At 44.2% G+C, this 15,763-nt stretch overlaps 1 protein-coding gene across 1 annotated transcript in view; it reads right to left on the reverse strand.

The window, feature by feature from the left end:
- The window catches only part of PEPD (peptidase D), a 223,321-nt gene that overhangs the window by 54,770 nt on the left and 152,788 nt on the right, over positions 1-15,763 (reverse strand). The window contains exon 10 of the mRNA XM_055000754.1: positions 8,285-8,353. Coding sequence (XP_054856729.1) covers positions 8,285-8,353 — 69 coding nt within the window. The remainder of the gene's footprint in view (positions 1-8,284; positions 8,354-15,763) is intronic.

Here is a 15,763-nt window from a genome sequence, read left to right on the forward strand (position 1 = left end):
ATAGTCGTTCCAATTATACAGCTAGAATTTTAATTGCACAATTATGGCATTGTAAACTATTTTCAGACTGATTACATCAACACAGAAGAAAAATAAATTATCTCTGCTGTTAGGCTGCCGTCCTTGGGGCACAGCTGCCTCCTCACCACTTACACCCTGATCTTTCCTGACCCTTGCACCAGAATACAGGATCTTAATCGTGGTTCTTTTACCAATGTAGAGAAGGCTAAAAGTAACTTCAAAAAAACCTGAGATGAAACAGATAATTGCATAAAAGATTTGCAGTAAGATGCATGTATTCTGAACCACAAGATCTAAACACAGTACATTCCTTTTAGGGGGAATAAAGCAAAATTACTCGTTCACTGGAGCTGAATTACTCAGAGGAGGGAAGGAACTTTCAATCTTTTACAGATGTTATCTTGATGCAGGGGAACAGAGTATCTTTATTTGGTGGAAGCTCTCGGGCATGTTGCGGCGCTTCCCAGCATCTTGGCTGATGGAGTCCTCACTGCTGGCTGACCAGTCTTGTAGCCAGCAAGAAGGCTTCGCTCTCAGAGGCCCTCATTACCAGCTAGTTGCCAGAGACCAAGCCTGCCCTAGCAGTGGAGTTACAAAAGCATTCTCATCTATGCCCTACAGACAACAGAACCCAACCCCTCTCAGAGGGCATGGCCAAGAATGCTGGGGCAAAGATTGTCTCGCTTTCAGCCAGGAGTCAACATAAACACCAGGCTGCCGCCAGGCATCCATAAACGATTCAAGTCAATTTGAACAACACGTACAGAACAATTTTGGAAGATGCACCGAATGGCAGGAGAAGGGATAAAGATGAGAAAAAACCCGTACTGCATAGTGCAACAGTATTTATTTTATTTATGTCATTTATACCTTGACTTTCTCCCCAACAGGGATCCAAAGCAGCTTCCGTGACAGCGTGGGGACTTGAACTTGGGTCTCCCGTATCATACTCCAACACTCTAACCACTACACCACACTGGTTCTCATACAGCACAATATTGCTAAGCTTTGTGGTGAGCATAATAGCACCCTACTTACCGGGCCCTGAACTTCAACCATGTTGTGATAGAGCACAGGCCATTGCTTATATAAGAGTCTCTCTAGACGAGACATCTGACATGTGAAGAACACGTGTCAAGAGATGCAATGTTAGCCAGGAAGGGTAGTTTAAAAAGACAGAGCTGGTGGCAGAGCAAAGGCTTTGGTATATACTGGAGCTGTGTGAAGGGGCTGTGAAATGCCAGAAGGGAAACTTCAGCCCATTGTAACCTCTCCAGGTCCAAGCCCAGCTCTGGAAGGCAGCTCCAGCCCATTTCCATGCCTCGCTGCCCTCTGGTTGCCATTCCACAGTTTTGGACTGGAGAGGTGAAACTGACAGAGCCTTTGGGGAGGTGAAGATGAAATTAACAAACTCTCTTAGGAGTCTCTCTGTCTTTTTAAACTACGCTTCCCGGCTAACATTGCGTATCCCTACACTTGACGTATCGAGGTGTCTCATGTAGAGAGACTCTAAGATCTCAACCAATTAGAGATGGGGCAATTTGGTGTTGTGGGATGTGCACTTCCCTAGTAGGAATCCCATGTTCCTAATTTCACTCCCCTACCAGGAACCTACACAATATTAGACGTCCCGTCCTCTTTGCAGCTCTACAGAGTCCTTAATGGTTTTCCTCCAATCCTAATTAATTCCTCCCCCACTCTCCCACCAGGGCTTTTTAGCTACACACTCACAGCCCTTAAAAGCTTAAAAGAATCCCAGACCAGTGGAGGTTGGAGGATGCTCATCTCCTGCCATGTACCTCCTGACCTTAATCTTCTCCACCAGGAGATTATAAACATCTAGAGGGGACCGAAGCCAAGTCCCCTTTCCCATCCCCCTCCTTAATGGATGTTTGACTGTCTTCAATATCTTGCACCTCTGTAGAGAAGAATGAGCCAGTTTTCACCAGGCTTTCTTTTCGAGAGAGAAAGAGAAATCATGTGCCTGTGTCTTTTTAAAAAAATTGTACAAACTAGGATCTTCTTTTTGCATACCTAGGGCATTCCCTGTGCTTTCAGAACCCCCTACTTTTCATCTGCGCGGCTTCATTTCTCTGTCCTAGGACCATAAACTTTGCTATTAATAAGAGCAATTCTAGCATAAGAATCATGGGCACCAGTGCCACAATTAAGTTAATAAGCAACTGCCCTCAAGAGAGAAATGCAAACCCCACAAATATTAAAAATGCACATTTAGGGCATTCCCTCGATTGTCAGAAGGCAGAAAAAGACAAGTGGGAAGGACTGTGTCTCAGCAGCTGTACCTTTTAAAAGAAAATTCACCTGGAGGGAAGAGGCAGGGGCACCATAAGATACGGGTGCCAGAAGGAAGCAACTTCCAGAGCAGAGACATGAGCCTTGCTATCATTTCACTTTTTCATAAGTGAAGACTTCACCCTTGCTGTGTGCTCACTTTCCCCTATATACACTACGAAACTGATTTGCACCAAAGCAGCTTCACACACAATACATTAATGGATCAATTACAGATTAAAATGTATGGAACAACTTGAGAGTTGGTAGTGAAAGTCAGGGTGATGTAGTGGCTCTTGCACCAGAACTTGGAAGAGCCGGGTTCAAATTCCCACTCTGCAGTGAAGGTCACTGGGTGACCTTAAGGCCAGTTGCTTTCTCTCTTGACGCAGCCTATTGCCCACAGGGTTGTTCTGAAAATAAGGCCGTTTCCGCACGTCCTTATAGGGACGGCCCATTCAGGGAAAGCTGGCAACTTTCCCCCAGGAATCCAGGCATCTCCGTTTGCAAAAAGGTTGCAGGCCGTTTGGTTTCTGATTTTTCAGCGCTTTGTCTAGGATTGCACTTTCCCGCAGTCCCAGAAAAGGCGCCGAAGAACAGAAACCAAACAGCCTGCAACTTATTTTGCAAATGGAGATGTCTGGAATCCTGGGGAAACGAAAACAACCGGTGACAGACAGTCCCTTACCAATAACGTGGCCAGACTCTGCAATGAACTTCAATGCCAACTCTGTTCCTACCTCCAATCAGCCAGTACCAGATTGAAACTCTTCACCCTCTACCTACAGTCTAGAAAAAAATGCACCTGCTTACTGTCACTCTGCTCATGATCTATAACGTTGCAATGACAGCATTTGTTTTTTTTTAAATTTCCCCTTCTTATTTTTTGAAAATCAGACATAATCCATTGTTGCATAAATTTCAATTATACAGAACAATATTCCGTTTGAAAAATCAGCTGACATACATTCACTTCTAACTAACGGCCACACTATTTTATGCATTTCTCTACTACTAAATTTAGACAGCTAATTAGAGGTTGCCAACTTTCCTCATCAGACCTTATATTTCCAAAACGTTGCAACACAGTTAATTCTCCCATTTGCAAAGCAAGGGCAGAACCAAAATCAGAAAGAAGTTATTCATCCTGCCCCTGCGACTGTGCCTGTATTTGCTTATAGCCACACTTTGGTGCCCCAATTTCTCCTTTTGCTACTGCCCACTAGGTTCCAAAGCTCCCTTGGTTTGACCTCTTCCTTTCTGTCAACAACAGGCAAGACCGTCCTGCCCCCATTGGGAAGTTTTGGCCTCTTTTTTTTACCTCTGCTTTCTTCAGCTACACATCTCCATCACCCCCTTTCCCCCCCCCCTCATCTGCCTGCTTTTCAGTACATGCCCAATGTTGCTACGCTTCCTTCCATTATTCTGATGCTCCAACCAGACTCCCCACTTCTGCAACATCCCAACCTCCTGCTTCTTAGCTTGGGTGAAGTTCTCCTAACGTCCACAAGCCCGGCTTTTCCTTAGACTGTCCTCTCTGCCCCTCTTGCACCCTTGTACCCCTGAATCTGATCCAGTGCCTGCTTACTCTGCCTCCTTCCTTCAGACCTCTTCCTCTTGGCTCCCAGCCCTCAGCTTTCCATAACCCTAACCAGGGCTTTTTTTCAGCGGGAACGTGGTGGAACGGAGTTCCAGCACCTCTTGAAAACACTCGGCAATAGTGTGTAAAAATAGTATTATTTCAAAGAATCCCATGTGTTTCTTCCTCGTTTCCCTCTTGAGAGTTCCGCCACCTCTTTTCCCAGAAAAAAAACCCCTGACCCTAACCTCAAGGAGCTCCTTCTATCTCTAGCAAAGGTCACCGGCCAACTTCTCAACTCCTCCTTCCCTTACAGAAACTGAATCCTTAAGTTTTGTTTTTCCAAACAGCTACAAACACTGGATGACTGGGAAAATCCAGAGAGGCATCTATTTTATTGAGAGAACGAATATGTTACAAACCCACCCTGAAGTCTAAATCAATACTATGGGGGGTGGGGGATGTGGGAACAGAGCCAGAAGTCTCAGAATGAAGGCGAAAACAAAAACACACAAGAATTAATTTTACTTATCCAAGCATCTCTCATCTAGACCCACTTCTGCCCCCTTAATACCCTTAGACCCTTTTTTTTGTAACAGGTCAACGTTTTCTCTGACTAGCCAGGAAGAAATTTCGCAGTGCTGTGAGGCTTGAGAAGGAGCAGGGAATCGCTATATTAGCCGGAAAGTGGAAGGTGTAACAAATAGGTTTACTGTAGGAAGAAAATCCTACAGTGAACGTCAAGATACCATGAAGCAGAACAAACCATTTTAAGTGTGACTCGGAAAGAAAAGGCTTTGTCCAAAAAGAGGCTTCCTCATACTTTTGCGTGTAAGGGAGCAGCCAAAGTCTGGAACATGGGGCTGCTGGAAAGACACGGAAAAGCACATTTATGGATTCAGCTCACTTTTAGCATAGCTTTCCCTTCCACTCTCACTAAATAACATTCTTAATAGTCTTCTCAATCTGTGAAATCTGTCCTAATGGCTCAGCCAGCTATCTAACTGGAAAATTCCTTACTCTAACAACAACAACAACAACAACAACAACAACAACAACATTTGATGTATATACTGCCCTTCAGGACAACTTAATGCCCACTCAGAGGGGTTTATTAGAATTAGAATTAGAATGAGAGCCAGTTTGGTGTAGTGGTTAAGAGTGTGGGACTCTAATCTGGAGAACCGGGCTTGATTCCTCAGGGCCAAGCTACAGATGACAAAAGACACTTGCGTGGCAAGTGGATTGAGTGGAGGGCAAGTGAACAGGGAGAAATACACTTGCCATTCAAGTGTCATTCGTCATGGGTAGCTTGGCCCTCACTCCTCCGCTTGAAGCCAGCTGGGTGACCTTGGGTCAGTCACAGCTCTCTCAGAGCTCTCTCAGCCCCACTCACCTCACAGGGTGTTTTGTTGTGGGGATAATAATGACATACTTTGTAAACCGCTCTGAGTGGCATTAAGTTGTCCTGAAGGGCGGTATATAAATCGAATGTTGTTGTTATTAAGTGACAAAAAATGAGAGCACAACAAGTTACCCTATTACTGTTCTCCTCATTAAGAAAAACTGGGGCAGAACAACTTTGCAAAATGATCCGCACAGGGGTGGATCTACTATGAAACTAATGAAGCTAATCCTGGAGGGGCTCTGAAGCAACTTTAAAAAAAAATAACTGAATTTTGCAACAAAATTGATGGAGTTTTTAAAAGTGTTATTAAAATAAGGCTATTTTAGTGACAGACTCATAAGCCTATGAGTTGAAGTACTTACTATTGACCTTAAAATATGCTCTAGGTCCTAGATTAAGCTGGAATTAATATTAATAAAATATATTGACAGAACTGGATAGACTAACAGAACAAATAAAAGGGAAAAATAAAACAGACATAACTGGAAAGGAAGATGGATTCCGCTCTATAGATGGATGGAACGAAAACACAAAATAAGAACTCAAGTATGTCTTAGCAGGACACAAACTGATAGAATGAGAATGAAAAAGAGTCTTAGAACTAAATAAAGTAGACCTAGAGTAATAACAGGAGGATAGCAGTGAAAGGAGTATATAATTATGATTGTATAGAAGAGATGGACTGAAATGTATAGTATTTACATGTATCGGATGTAAACGCTTGAGTAATCTGTTATTAGTCTAAGTGGGAATAAAAACTAATGGAGATATATTTAAAAAAATATGCTCTAATACCTGTTTCATAGGGCCTCAAAATGTCCCTGTAATTGGTCAAATTTCAAAATTTTCTAGGGAGCTTGCAGCAGCTGAACCCCCAGCTGTCTGGGCTGATCAAGCTCACCAGGATCTATTCATAGCAGCATGCAAGGGCAGCAAGGGCCTTTGGACCTCGTTGGATGTTGCCCGTTTGTTGCTGGTTGAGAAGGGGCCCCCGTAACAGTTCAAGCTTCAGGGTCCCAAGAATGTCGGTCCGTCACTGGAGTAGCATAAATATGAACCTCTCTTGAGAATGGAGGTCCTCTGGCTTGTATTCTGGTATTCTGGGTTTGGCCCAACAGGTACAGTGCTTTTAAAAATTTAGGGAAAAAATCTTTAAAAACATTGCAAAGATAGTGGGGATAAAAGAGTAATAATCGTGAACACCAGGAGCCGGTTTGCAAGCATCGTTCAGCGAGAGAGGCAAGAGGCTGCCTCTTCCGGCATTTGGTTTCAAAATGCAGCTAGCAGAGCAGGTGCAGAAAAAGCCCCAGTCACCTTTACCCTGTGCTTCTGCGACAACAGCTTCTTCTTCTCAAAGCCTGTTTCAGTTTGCAAAGGCCTCTAGTCACGTATCGGACAATACACCCCCACACACTCTTCCAAAGATAAGCCTCAAGGGGTACTTTTGCCCCTGCAGAAAAACCCTTAAACAGGCTCCTAAAAGTATACTTTTCCAACTCTGGTTTGGGCCTGTTGTGAGGAAAGTCCCTCGGTCTGCTGATCGGATACACTTCTGAGTTGCTTTGCTCTTGTGAGAAAGTGTTCTCAAGGAGCTTGGAGCCTGGTAGCTGAAGACAATCTGCAATCTGTACTCCCCATAGTTTCTCATGCTGTAATGCCGATTAAGTTGCTGAGCCCTGATCGCTTCCTTGGTTCAATGAGCTGGTCACCTTGGCCCTCAAGAAGTCTCATTGTCTCAAGGCAAAGTTCAATACTTCCACTTTTCAGCCATTAATGTCTACCACTATGTGAGAAGAGGAGCTTCTCAGCTCCAGGCCACTCTACCAGGATGCCCAGAGTTGGCTGGCATGGATGGACTCTTGGCTAATGTCTTGGTAAGAACAACCAGCCTTGGAACCAAGGCAGAGAATTGCTAGGTAGCTAGCCCGCAGTATTTTAGTTAGATAGGCTGTATTTAGAATAGCAAGCTTTATTTGTTTTTGTGCCTTGCCTAAATATCTGGGAAGAGCATTTCCTGCTTTGCATATGCTCCTGTGTTCGTTCTTCAACAAATACCAATAATATATTTTACCTGCCTGTGTTCAGAGTTACTTGCTAAAGGTGTACACAGAATGGACCCGAGGTTGAACAGCCTCACAAACACAGACTAGAGCCTTCCGGGTACTCCTAGGGGTTCTGGAAAGGCATTCAGGGGTGGGAATGAGGGTCTCTAGGGTGTGACAGTGTGTAGCCTAGAGTATCCAAAAGGGCCATAGGTATGTGACAGATCCTATGTTCAGCATGTTTAGAAGTGCTATCACCCCCAGCAGGCATTTCCGGACCAGCAGGGGGGAAATAGTGGGAAATAATGCAGGGGGCGGGGGGGGGGGGCGTGATCGACAGTGTCCTGATGTGCTGCTGTCACTCCCCATGTGCCTGGAAGTGACATCAGCATGTTGCTGGTGAGTTAATGACATTGCTAGAAAGCCCCCTGACACCACCCCCCGCTGGTTACCAGGGCGACCTAAACAAAAGGTAAAGGTAGTCCCCTGTGCAAGCACCGAGTCATTACTGACCCATGGGGGGACATCACACCACGACGTTTTCTTGGCAGACTTTGTTACGGGGTGGTTTGCCATTGCCTTCCCCAGTCATCTACACTTTAGCCCCAGGAAACTGGGTACTCATTTTACCAACCTCGGAAGGATGGAAGGCTGAGTCAACCTTGAGCCGGCTACCTGAACCCGGCTTCCGCCAGGATCGAACTCAGGTCGTGAGTAGAGCTTGGGCTGCAGTACTACAGCTTACCACTCTGTGCCACGGGGCTCTTCTACTAGGGGGACCTGGGAACCCTATTAAAAACGCCAGCTCTTGCTCTTTCTTTCACGAGTTGAACAGCATCTTGTTTCACATGATGGTTTGATTTGGGCCAATTACAGGCAATTCACTGAGACTTTTGTTCAACTGGTTGCCTGGTATTTCTCTAACCCGAAAAGGATGCTTACCTGCCACAGATGCACGTGTAGGAAGTGTGTCGCATACCTCCACGAGTGTAGCAATAGTGTTGGAAAAGGCTGCAGAGGAGAAAAAAAGAAATCAAGGAGACCAGCCATTAATGGTTTTCTTGGGACCAAACAGGAAGGAGCAAACACCCCCCCCACCAAGACAGCCGCACATTAAGGCTTCTTCTCTATGGCCCTGCTTAGGACATGGTCTGACAGACTCACCCCGTTTTTGAAAAGGCACTTGAAAACAAGAGCTTCATGCTCAAGAGAACCACAAACTGACCCCCTCCATGACCACCGAAGTCCTTTCATTGTCCTCTACAGTCAGTTTGCAGTCTATGGAGGGTCAATAAGCTGAACGCAGCAGCTAAAATTCTGGCTCTTGCCATAGATGCCTTGTTGAAAACGCACGTCTGGAATCCAGCACACAGCATGCTGCCTAGTGCATAAATGGATCTCGAAAGAGGAAACCAATACACCAAGTGAGCTTTTCTCCAAGGTCGTCTCAAAAGTAAAACTTTTCCAAGGGAGGTGCATACTTGGAGAAGTCAACAAAGGCTGACTGAGTAACTCCAGTGAAGGGGATTGAGGGATGTGGCCCAGTCTATCAGGCTCCACATCTAGCATATATGGATTGGAATGGAAAATGAGCTAAACCAAGAGTCTGTCAACTCAATTTCCCCCCCAGCCCCTGAGTAAACAACAATATGCATCAGATGGTGAGGAGTCTACATATCCCCAGAGGTATTCTTTAAATGGGCAGTGAGCACATTGCAAATAATCTATGATAACACATATGTGAGAGACTGCGATTGGACAGGGGCATGGCACCTACAGGTGACATGGTGCCCACCAACACCTTTGCTGACGTCCACCAAATGTTTTTAGAAAGTGGGTGGGGCTAGGTAGGGCTTCCACCCAGCAGGGTTTCTGATTGGCTGTGCAGATTTTTTTAAAAAAATTGTTGCTTTGGCAGCAGTTGCCATAACAGCAAAAGCATCTTCACTGTTTGACTGAAGGTTAAGAAAATATTTTAAAATAATAAGTTCATTTAAACAGGGCATCTGCCTGAAATGTGAAAGATTTACTATTAGAGTAATGCATTACCTCACTCCCTGACATTTTGTGGTTGGCCTCGTGTCCTGCGGCAGCCATTTTGTTGTGGTTCCACCTCTTGTGGTAACCATTTTGTGCCAGAATTCTAAAGGTGCCCACAGGCTCAAAAGAGTTGGGGACTCCTGGTCTATGGCATCAACAGTGTCAACACAGCCTTGACCAATATTTTTAAAGCTCTTTCTTTACTATGGCAATGGAGCTCTCTTCCACTGTCCCCTTCTGCTCCGTGGAGTTTCTTTATAGAACAGGAGAAAGTCTAAACAACTCCCTCTGATAGCCATTTAATAATATCTTTTGCATTTTATTTTATCCAGTTCTTTTGGCTCTCCCTTCTATCACACAGCCTTTTTGTAAGAAGAGTGAGGAGGAGCCACACTATACTGATAACAAATACTGAGTCGCCTATTTTGGATGGAGATTGCCTACAGCTTAATGACCATATTAGAAGTCCTGGGTCCTTTTTGATCTTTCCTTGTTGTTTCGAATGCAGATTGAGGTAGTAACAAAGAATGTTGTCTCTCAGTTATACACAACAAAGAGAAAGCGTTATGGCCAAAATGCTCTGATGTAAAGCAAAACACCACCATAACTATCAAACTGTTTACACTTTTTACTCTCAGTTCAAATATTTCAACCCAAATCATTAGAATTTATAGCTACTTATCAGTCTCTTCTCCATATGCAAGTCATACAACATCACTATTCCAAATCTACAATCATAAAAGGATCACCTGTATTGGTATACTTCAGTAAGTATAATACTATTAAGTCAGTCCAATATTCTATCTCTTTCTTGTAGGAGAAATTCCTCATTCCAGATACTGTCCGACGAGAGTCCTAGCTTGTTGTTGCCTTGTTTCATGCTACTTTCTCAAGAACATGTCTGTAACCCCATTCATGTGAATATAGGTGTCATGTCCTACAGTTGTATCATCCACTGGCTTCTTTCAAATGAATTTGAACTAAGAGTAAAAAGTGTAAGCAGTTAGATAGTAACAGTGGTGTTTTTCCTTATATTGGAGTCTCTCAGTTATATTCAGAATTTATCTTCTTTTCCGGACTCATATAATCAATCCACCGATTGTACATTGCTGTCCAGCTAGGCTACTATAACGCACACTTTGGTGGGGTTGCCCTTGAAGACTGCTCAGATATTCCAGAAAGTGCAAAATGCTGCAGCTCATCCAGTTATGTGAACTAAATGCAACAAAACTCTAACACTGGTATCAAAGCAACTGCACTGTGGTAATGAAGATTTGCGTCAAGGTTGTCACATCTAACCCTTAAAAACCCTTCATGACCAGGAACCCGCATATCTAACACTCCTTCTTGCATCTGCCTCTATGATCGCTAAGCTTTTCCCACCACTTCCTCTTCCCTCAACCATGATAGCATGTGTATCCTCTGCAAGGAGCAGAGTGTTCTCTGTAGCCTGCTTTGAAACGATCTGCCAGAGGGTGTATGAAAAGCACCGTCTCTAATGTATTTTGGAAGGGTTGTAAGATGGTTTTGTTTCAAAGGGTATATTTCTCAAGTGTTGCTTCACAGCTGGGTGCTGATTGGTTCATCTGGGCAGAGAAGTTTTGTACTCTTCGGGGGGGGAATCTCTCTTCTTTAAGATGTGTCGTAATTCTATACAAGCCAGCTTGAGCAGAAATCGGAAAGGAAACGGATAATTTTTTTCTAAAACAAATCAATAATCCCACCCATCCCCTTCAAAAAAGGCCGCTATAAACGTTTCTGATCTGTCCAGAACAGGTCGTTTTTTCAGAAATTCAAAGAGTGGTTTGAAAGGTTGATTTACTAACTGGGGCACCTCATAAAGAGTTCTCTAAAACTCTGGTATTTTTATTTCAAACCCCCCTCCCCCCAACATCTTTTTGACCAGGGGAAACAGGACGGCAGACAGCCGGGAGCTCCTGCAGAAGGAATGCATCTCTGAGACTCGTCTACCTCCAGGCAAAATTACTCTTGCACGGCGGTACAAGCAACCTGCAAGGGGAGCTCTTCAGCCTTCTGAAAGGGCTCCAGCCCCCCCCCTTCCTTGATGGATGCTCTTTCATCAGACAAGGGCAGATGCACCCAAAGTACAATTAATACAGGATTAAGTGCTTTAAGAGCCAAGCACATATTATAGCCCCTTTCACTCTGTGAAATATGCTCTAATTATGATCCAATTCCCTTTAATACTAAAAGGATTGCTGGGGGAGGGGGGGCGGGCGGGGGAGAGAACCTCATTTGTAGTAATATTAAAATCATTTCATTAACATGGAGTGATAATGGAACCCATTCAGATTTCAGAAGCATTTGCGAGCGTGCTCTGTTGCAGCAGCTGCCACGATGCAAGGCATTAGAAGAATGTTCAAGGTATCGACCCCCCACAGGCACACAAATCTATTCAATAACGCGACAGAAGGACGGACAAAGAAGTCCATACAAAAACATGCACGCTTTTCACAGGTGGCTGAATCCTCTTTCCCCAAAAGTTTTCCAGGAAGGATGTCCAGGGGTGGGGCACATGTATCCTTTCAAACTCTAGAACTGCAACGATGAAGAACGAAGCTGGGGTTCAGCCACGTATGTAGCAATAAATCAATCTCCCAGATAGCAAAACTTTGCAATAGGAATTAAAGGAACATAGAAATTTATCAGCAAGAAGACAGAACAGTAGGAGCCATCAGCTATGAGGTACCAAAACCACTGAATAACTTCAGAAAAGGGACCTCCTCCTCGGTTGGCCCGACTGCCAAAGACACTAATTTCCATTACAGTTGATCAATAATCAATGAATATTGAGATGGTGGTTATAGTAATACCACTTTGAGATCACAGTTTTATTCTGGAACAAGGCAAGTATTTGTACTGACTAAGATCACTGTTAGTTTCTTAGAAGTACCAGGCACCTTGAGACTGACTTTCCAATACACATACTTAGAATTGGGCTGCACAAACCCTATAAACTCATTGCTAGATCAGATTGAGATTCTTGTTATTTAATTTACAATACACAACAGGGTGAGATCCAATGGACTACTCAAATTCCTTGCATCTAGCTACGAGCTGGGTGTTTCTCAAATAGCAACTCCCCATGTAGTGGGGGAAACCACTGTGAGAACTGGTAAGTGATGCTAAAAAAGCAGTTACGGTATGAAATTGGAAGATCCCCTGCTCAAAGTAGAACAGAGGCATGCCAGGGGGCACATTCTGGCCCGCAGGCACAGCCCAAAGAGCTCCCTGGATTCCAGCTATATAATTTAGAGAAGGTAGATAATGTACACCCTTGCTTTGGGGTCAGACTGGAAATCCAAAAGATGATCACAGCTAGTGGTCTGTCCTGTACACCACGCTGGAAATCTCAGCAAAGAACAAGGGATCTGTTTGTACTAAGCACCCTAGCAAATTAATCTATTTGCACGCATTTGAACTGACAGAGTGACACTTCACAAATACACGACACCACAACGTTGCAGTGCCTCATCTATAACGTTCTAAGTGGCCAGAAATCAATTAAGATGAAGGGCATCTGATAATACAAGGAACATCTGACAACCTTAACACTAATTATTTTTGCCAGACCTTGCGTGTTTAACATGGTCAAGCGTGAAAATGTACGGCTCTGAAAACACATGTTTCAGTAACATAACATGAAGGGGAGAGACCTCTTTGCTCAGCAGGGCTGGTGGGTTCTTGTACGCCGCTCTGTAGCCCAGGGCAGACATATTCCTGGTCTCCTAACCATGGCCCTCTTTGAGAGCTAATTATAAATAAGCTATGTGCGCACCAATGTTAATACTACATCAGTTAGCAACCAGAATTGAGAGCTAGCCTGCAACCCTGGATAAGGCTAACCATGGTTAGTGTTAGCATTGGGGAAGACATGACCTGGCATCGCGGTTAGCTCTGAAAAAGGGTTCACAAATGAGAGGGAAGTGGACAAGCTCTCATTATGCTCCCACTTTCCTAACCATGGTTAGGCAATTAATAATGAGGTTACCCTTTGGGTTGGATCAAAACTTAATTTTCTGCTAACGGGTTATATAATTTCTACAATATCATCATCATCACCATCACCACAATCGATTACATACCACCCTTCAGGAGCAGTTTTCAAAGTGTGTTATTATTATCCCCACAACAATCTCCCTGTGAGGTGGGTGGGGCTGAGAGAGCTCTGAGAAGCTGTGACTGACCCAAGGTCACCCAGCTGGCTTCAAGCGAAGTAGCGGGGAATCAAACCCAGTTCTCCAGATTAGAGTCCTGCCACTTTTAACCAGTAAACTGGTTCTCTAGAATTCTGCCAATTCCCCATTCCTGCAGCTGACCCCTGATTTGCCTCCATGCTATTCTGGAGAATCTCTGGTTCACCAGGGGGAGCATTTCAGGGAGATAAATGGGCTGCTGCAGGCGGAGTGGAGAGTTCTGTTCCATTAACAGAACTGCTGAGCGTTCGTGGAAAACCTACTTTGGATCCAACCTTGTGGATCAGAAATCACAGGTCAGAAATTGCAGAAACACTGCGACTCAGACATGGAACGAGAACATAGAAATAAACATTTTTCTCCCTTCCTTTCTAAAACACAAATTGGAGAGAGGTACACAACGAAACAAGCAAACAAAACACTTAATTGGAAAATGGACAGATGCTCCCGGGGTGGGGATGAAAGGCGGTATTGCGGGTTCCTAAATCAAAAGAAAAGTAACACACATCTCCGTGACTACATCACACATGATTTACACAGAGCGAAGCCAATTGCAACTTTCAGTTTAAGAGCGGGGGAATTAGCCAGGTGAAGCATAATTAGCATTTTAATTGTATAATTGGGAATAGTAAATCATCTTTCCTATTCGAAGCTGCAAGCGAGGTCAACCTGCCAGCCACAAATACTTTCATCTATTTTGAATGGCAGGCCGACCCTTCCAATTAGTCCTCTTCTGAGAGCTCACTGCAGTTATTCCCTTCCAAATTAGACAGTTTAGTTAGCAAAGTGGGTACGCTGTGTGCAAATTCCCTGGGCACTATGACGGTCAAAAGTAGAGGCTCTCAGGACGTAGAGAGGACCCCAGTTATCCACAAGCAAACACATTTCCTCCAAATCTAAAGGGAAGAAGATTATGAGTTTCACATGCACACTGTCCGTAGGATGGCAGAGAATTGCGGCCGAACAAAATGACATCTGGGATCTGGCTGCAGCTAGCAGCAAGACTGAAAAGGAAGCCAGTCGTCTGCTCCAGGCCCTCTTTCGCCCTGAGAACCAACAGGGAGAACCAGGTTCAGGTAGACCCAACTCTCCCCCTTCCAGTTGCAAGAGAAACTTCTCCTTCTTGGCAGTTTAAGTGGTCAAAGGAGGAAGGAAAACTGCACTCGAGGAAAGCACTCTCCCGCGCCTTCGTCCAAGCTCAGTTTCCTACCTCCAGGATCCATTAATCTGCAAGCAAGAAAAAAGGCCATGAAGGGGGGGGGGGGTGTCACATTTTCACCTGTGGCTCTCCGTCCTCTCCAAAACCACAGCTGTCCATTTGTTAGCATACATGAACAAGGGTGGTAAAACCCCAAATCCTTGCACACCACCACAATTTCACACTCAATTTCATGTTCGATACAAGAGCAAGTGTAAAGTCTCCAGATCGATTGCTCTGTCACTTACGGTGAAATAATTTTGGATCTCAATTGGCATATTTGAAATGGAATTTGTGTGTATGTTTACAAATATTTATTAGCATCTAATGAATGAGGCCGAAATCTTTTTTATGACAAAATGATTAAATTGTATGTTAACTAATCCCTCTTTAATTACGATACTGCCAGAAACCCATTTCTGGTTGTGCGCGCGCATATATTTACATAAAGACTTTTATGGGCACCCATTCTTTTAAATACGCATTATGAAAAGCCAATAATTAGAAGAACTCATGATTCCAATTATATTTTAATTACTGTTACACATAAAACATGCTTTAATAGATATGGCACAATACATTCTCATTCTGTATGAATCAGTAATAAACTCCTTTTAGGGTGGCAACAACCAAATCAAAGGCTGCGTAAATGCGTGTCCTAGTGCAGAAGAAGATATCCCACCCATTCAGTACTCTTTTGTGGTTTCTAGCTAATAAAGGCAGCAATCATAAACTGGTCAACTCGGAAGCAGGCCCTGTTTATTCTGTGGGACTTATTCTCAGGAAAAATGTTCTTTAGATTTCAGCCAATGATTTTGTAACCCCCCGGGGGCACTGGCAGCTATCCTTTGGTGGGCAGCCGTCCTTGACTCCTTAACTCAGGCTTCTTGGACCGCAGAATCAGGACCGGATCTATGGTTGCCGGTGCCCAGGGCAACCGAAGACCAGCCACTTGCACATGCGCAC

The sequence above is a fragment of the Eublepharis macularius genome, chromosome 16, assembly GCF_028583425.1.
Source record: "Eublepharis macularius isolate TG4126 chromosome 16, MPM_Emac_v1.0, whole genome shotgun sequence".
NCBI classification, from domain to species: Eukaryota; Metazoa; Chordata; class Lepidosauria; order Squamata; family Eublepharidae; genus Eublepharis; species Eublepharis macularius.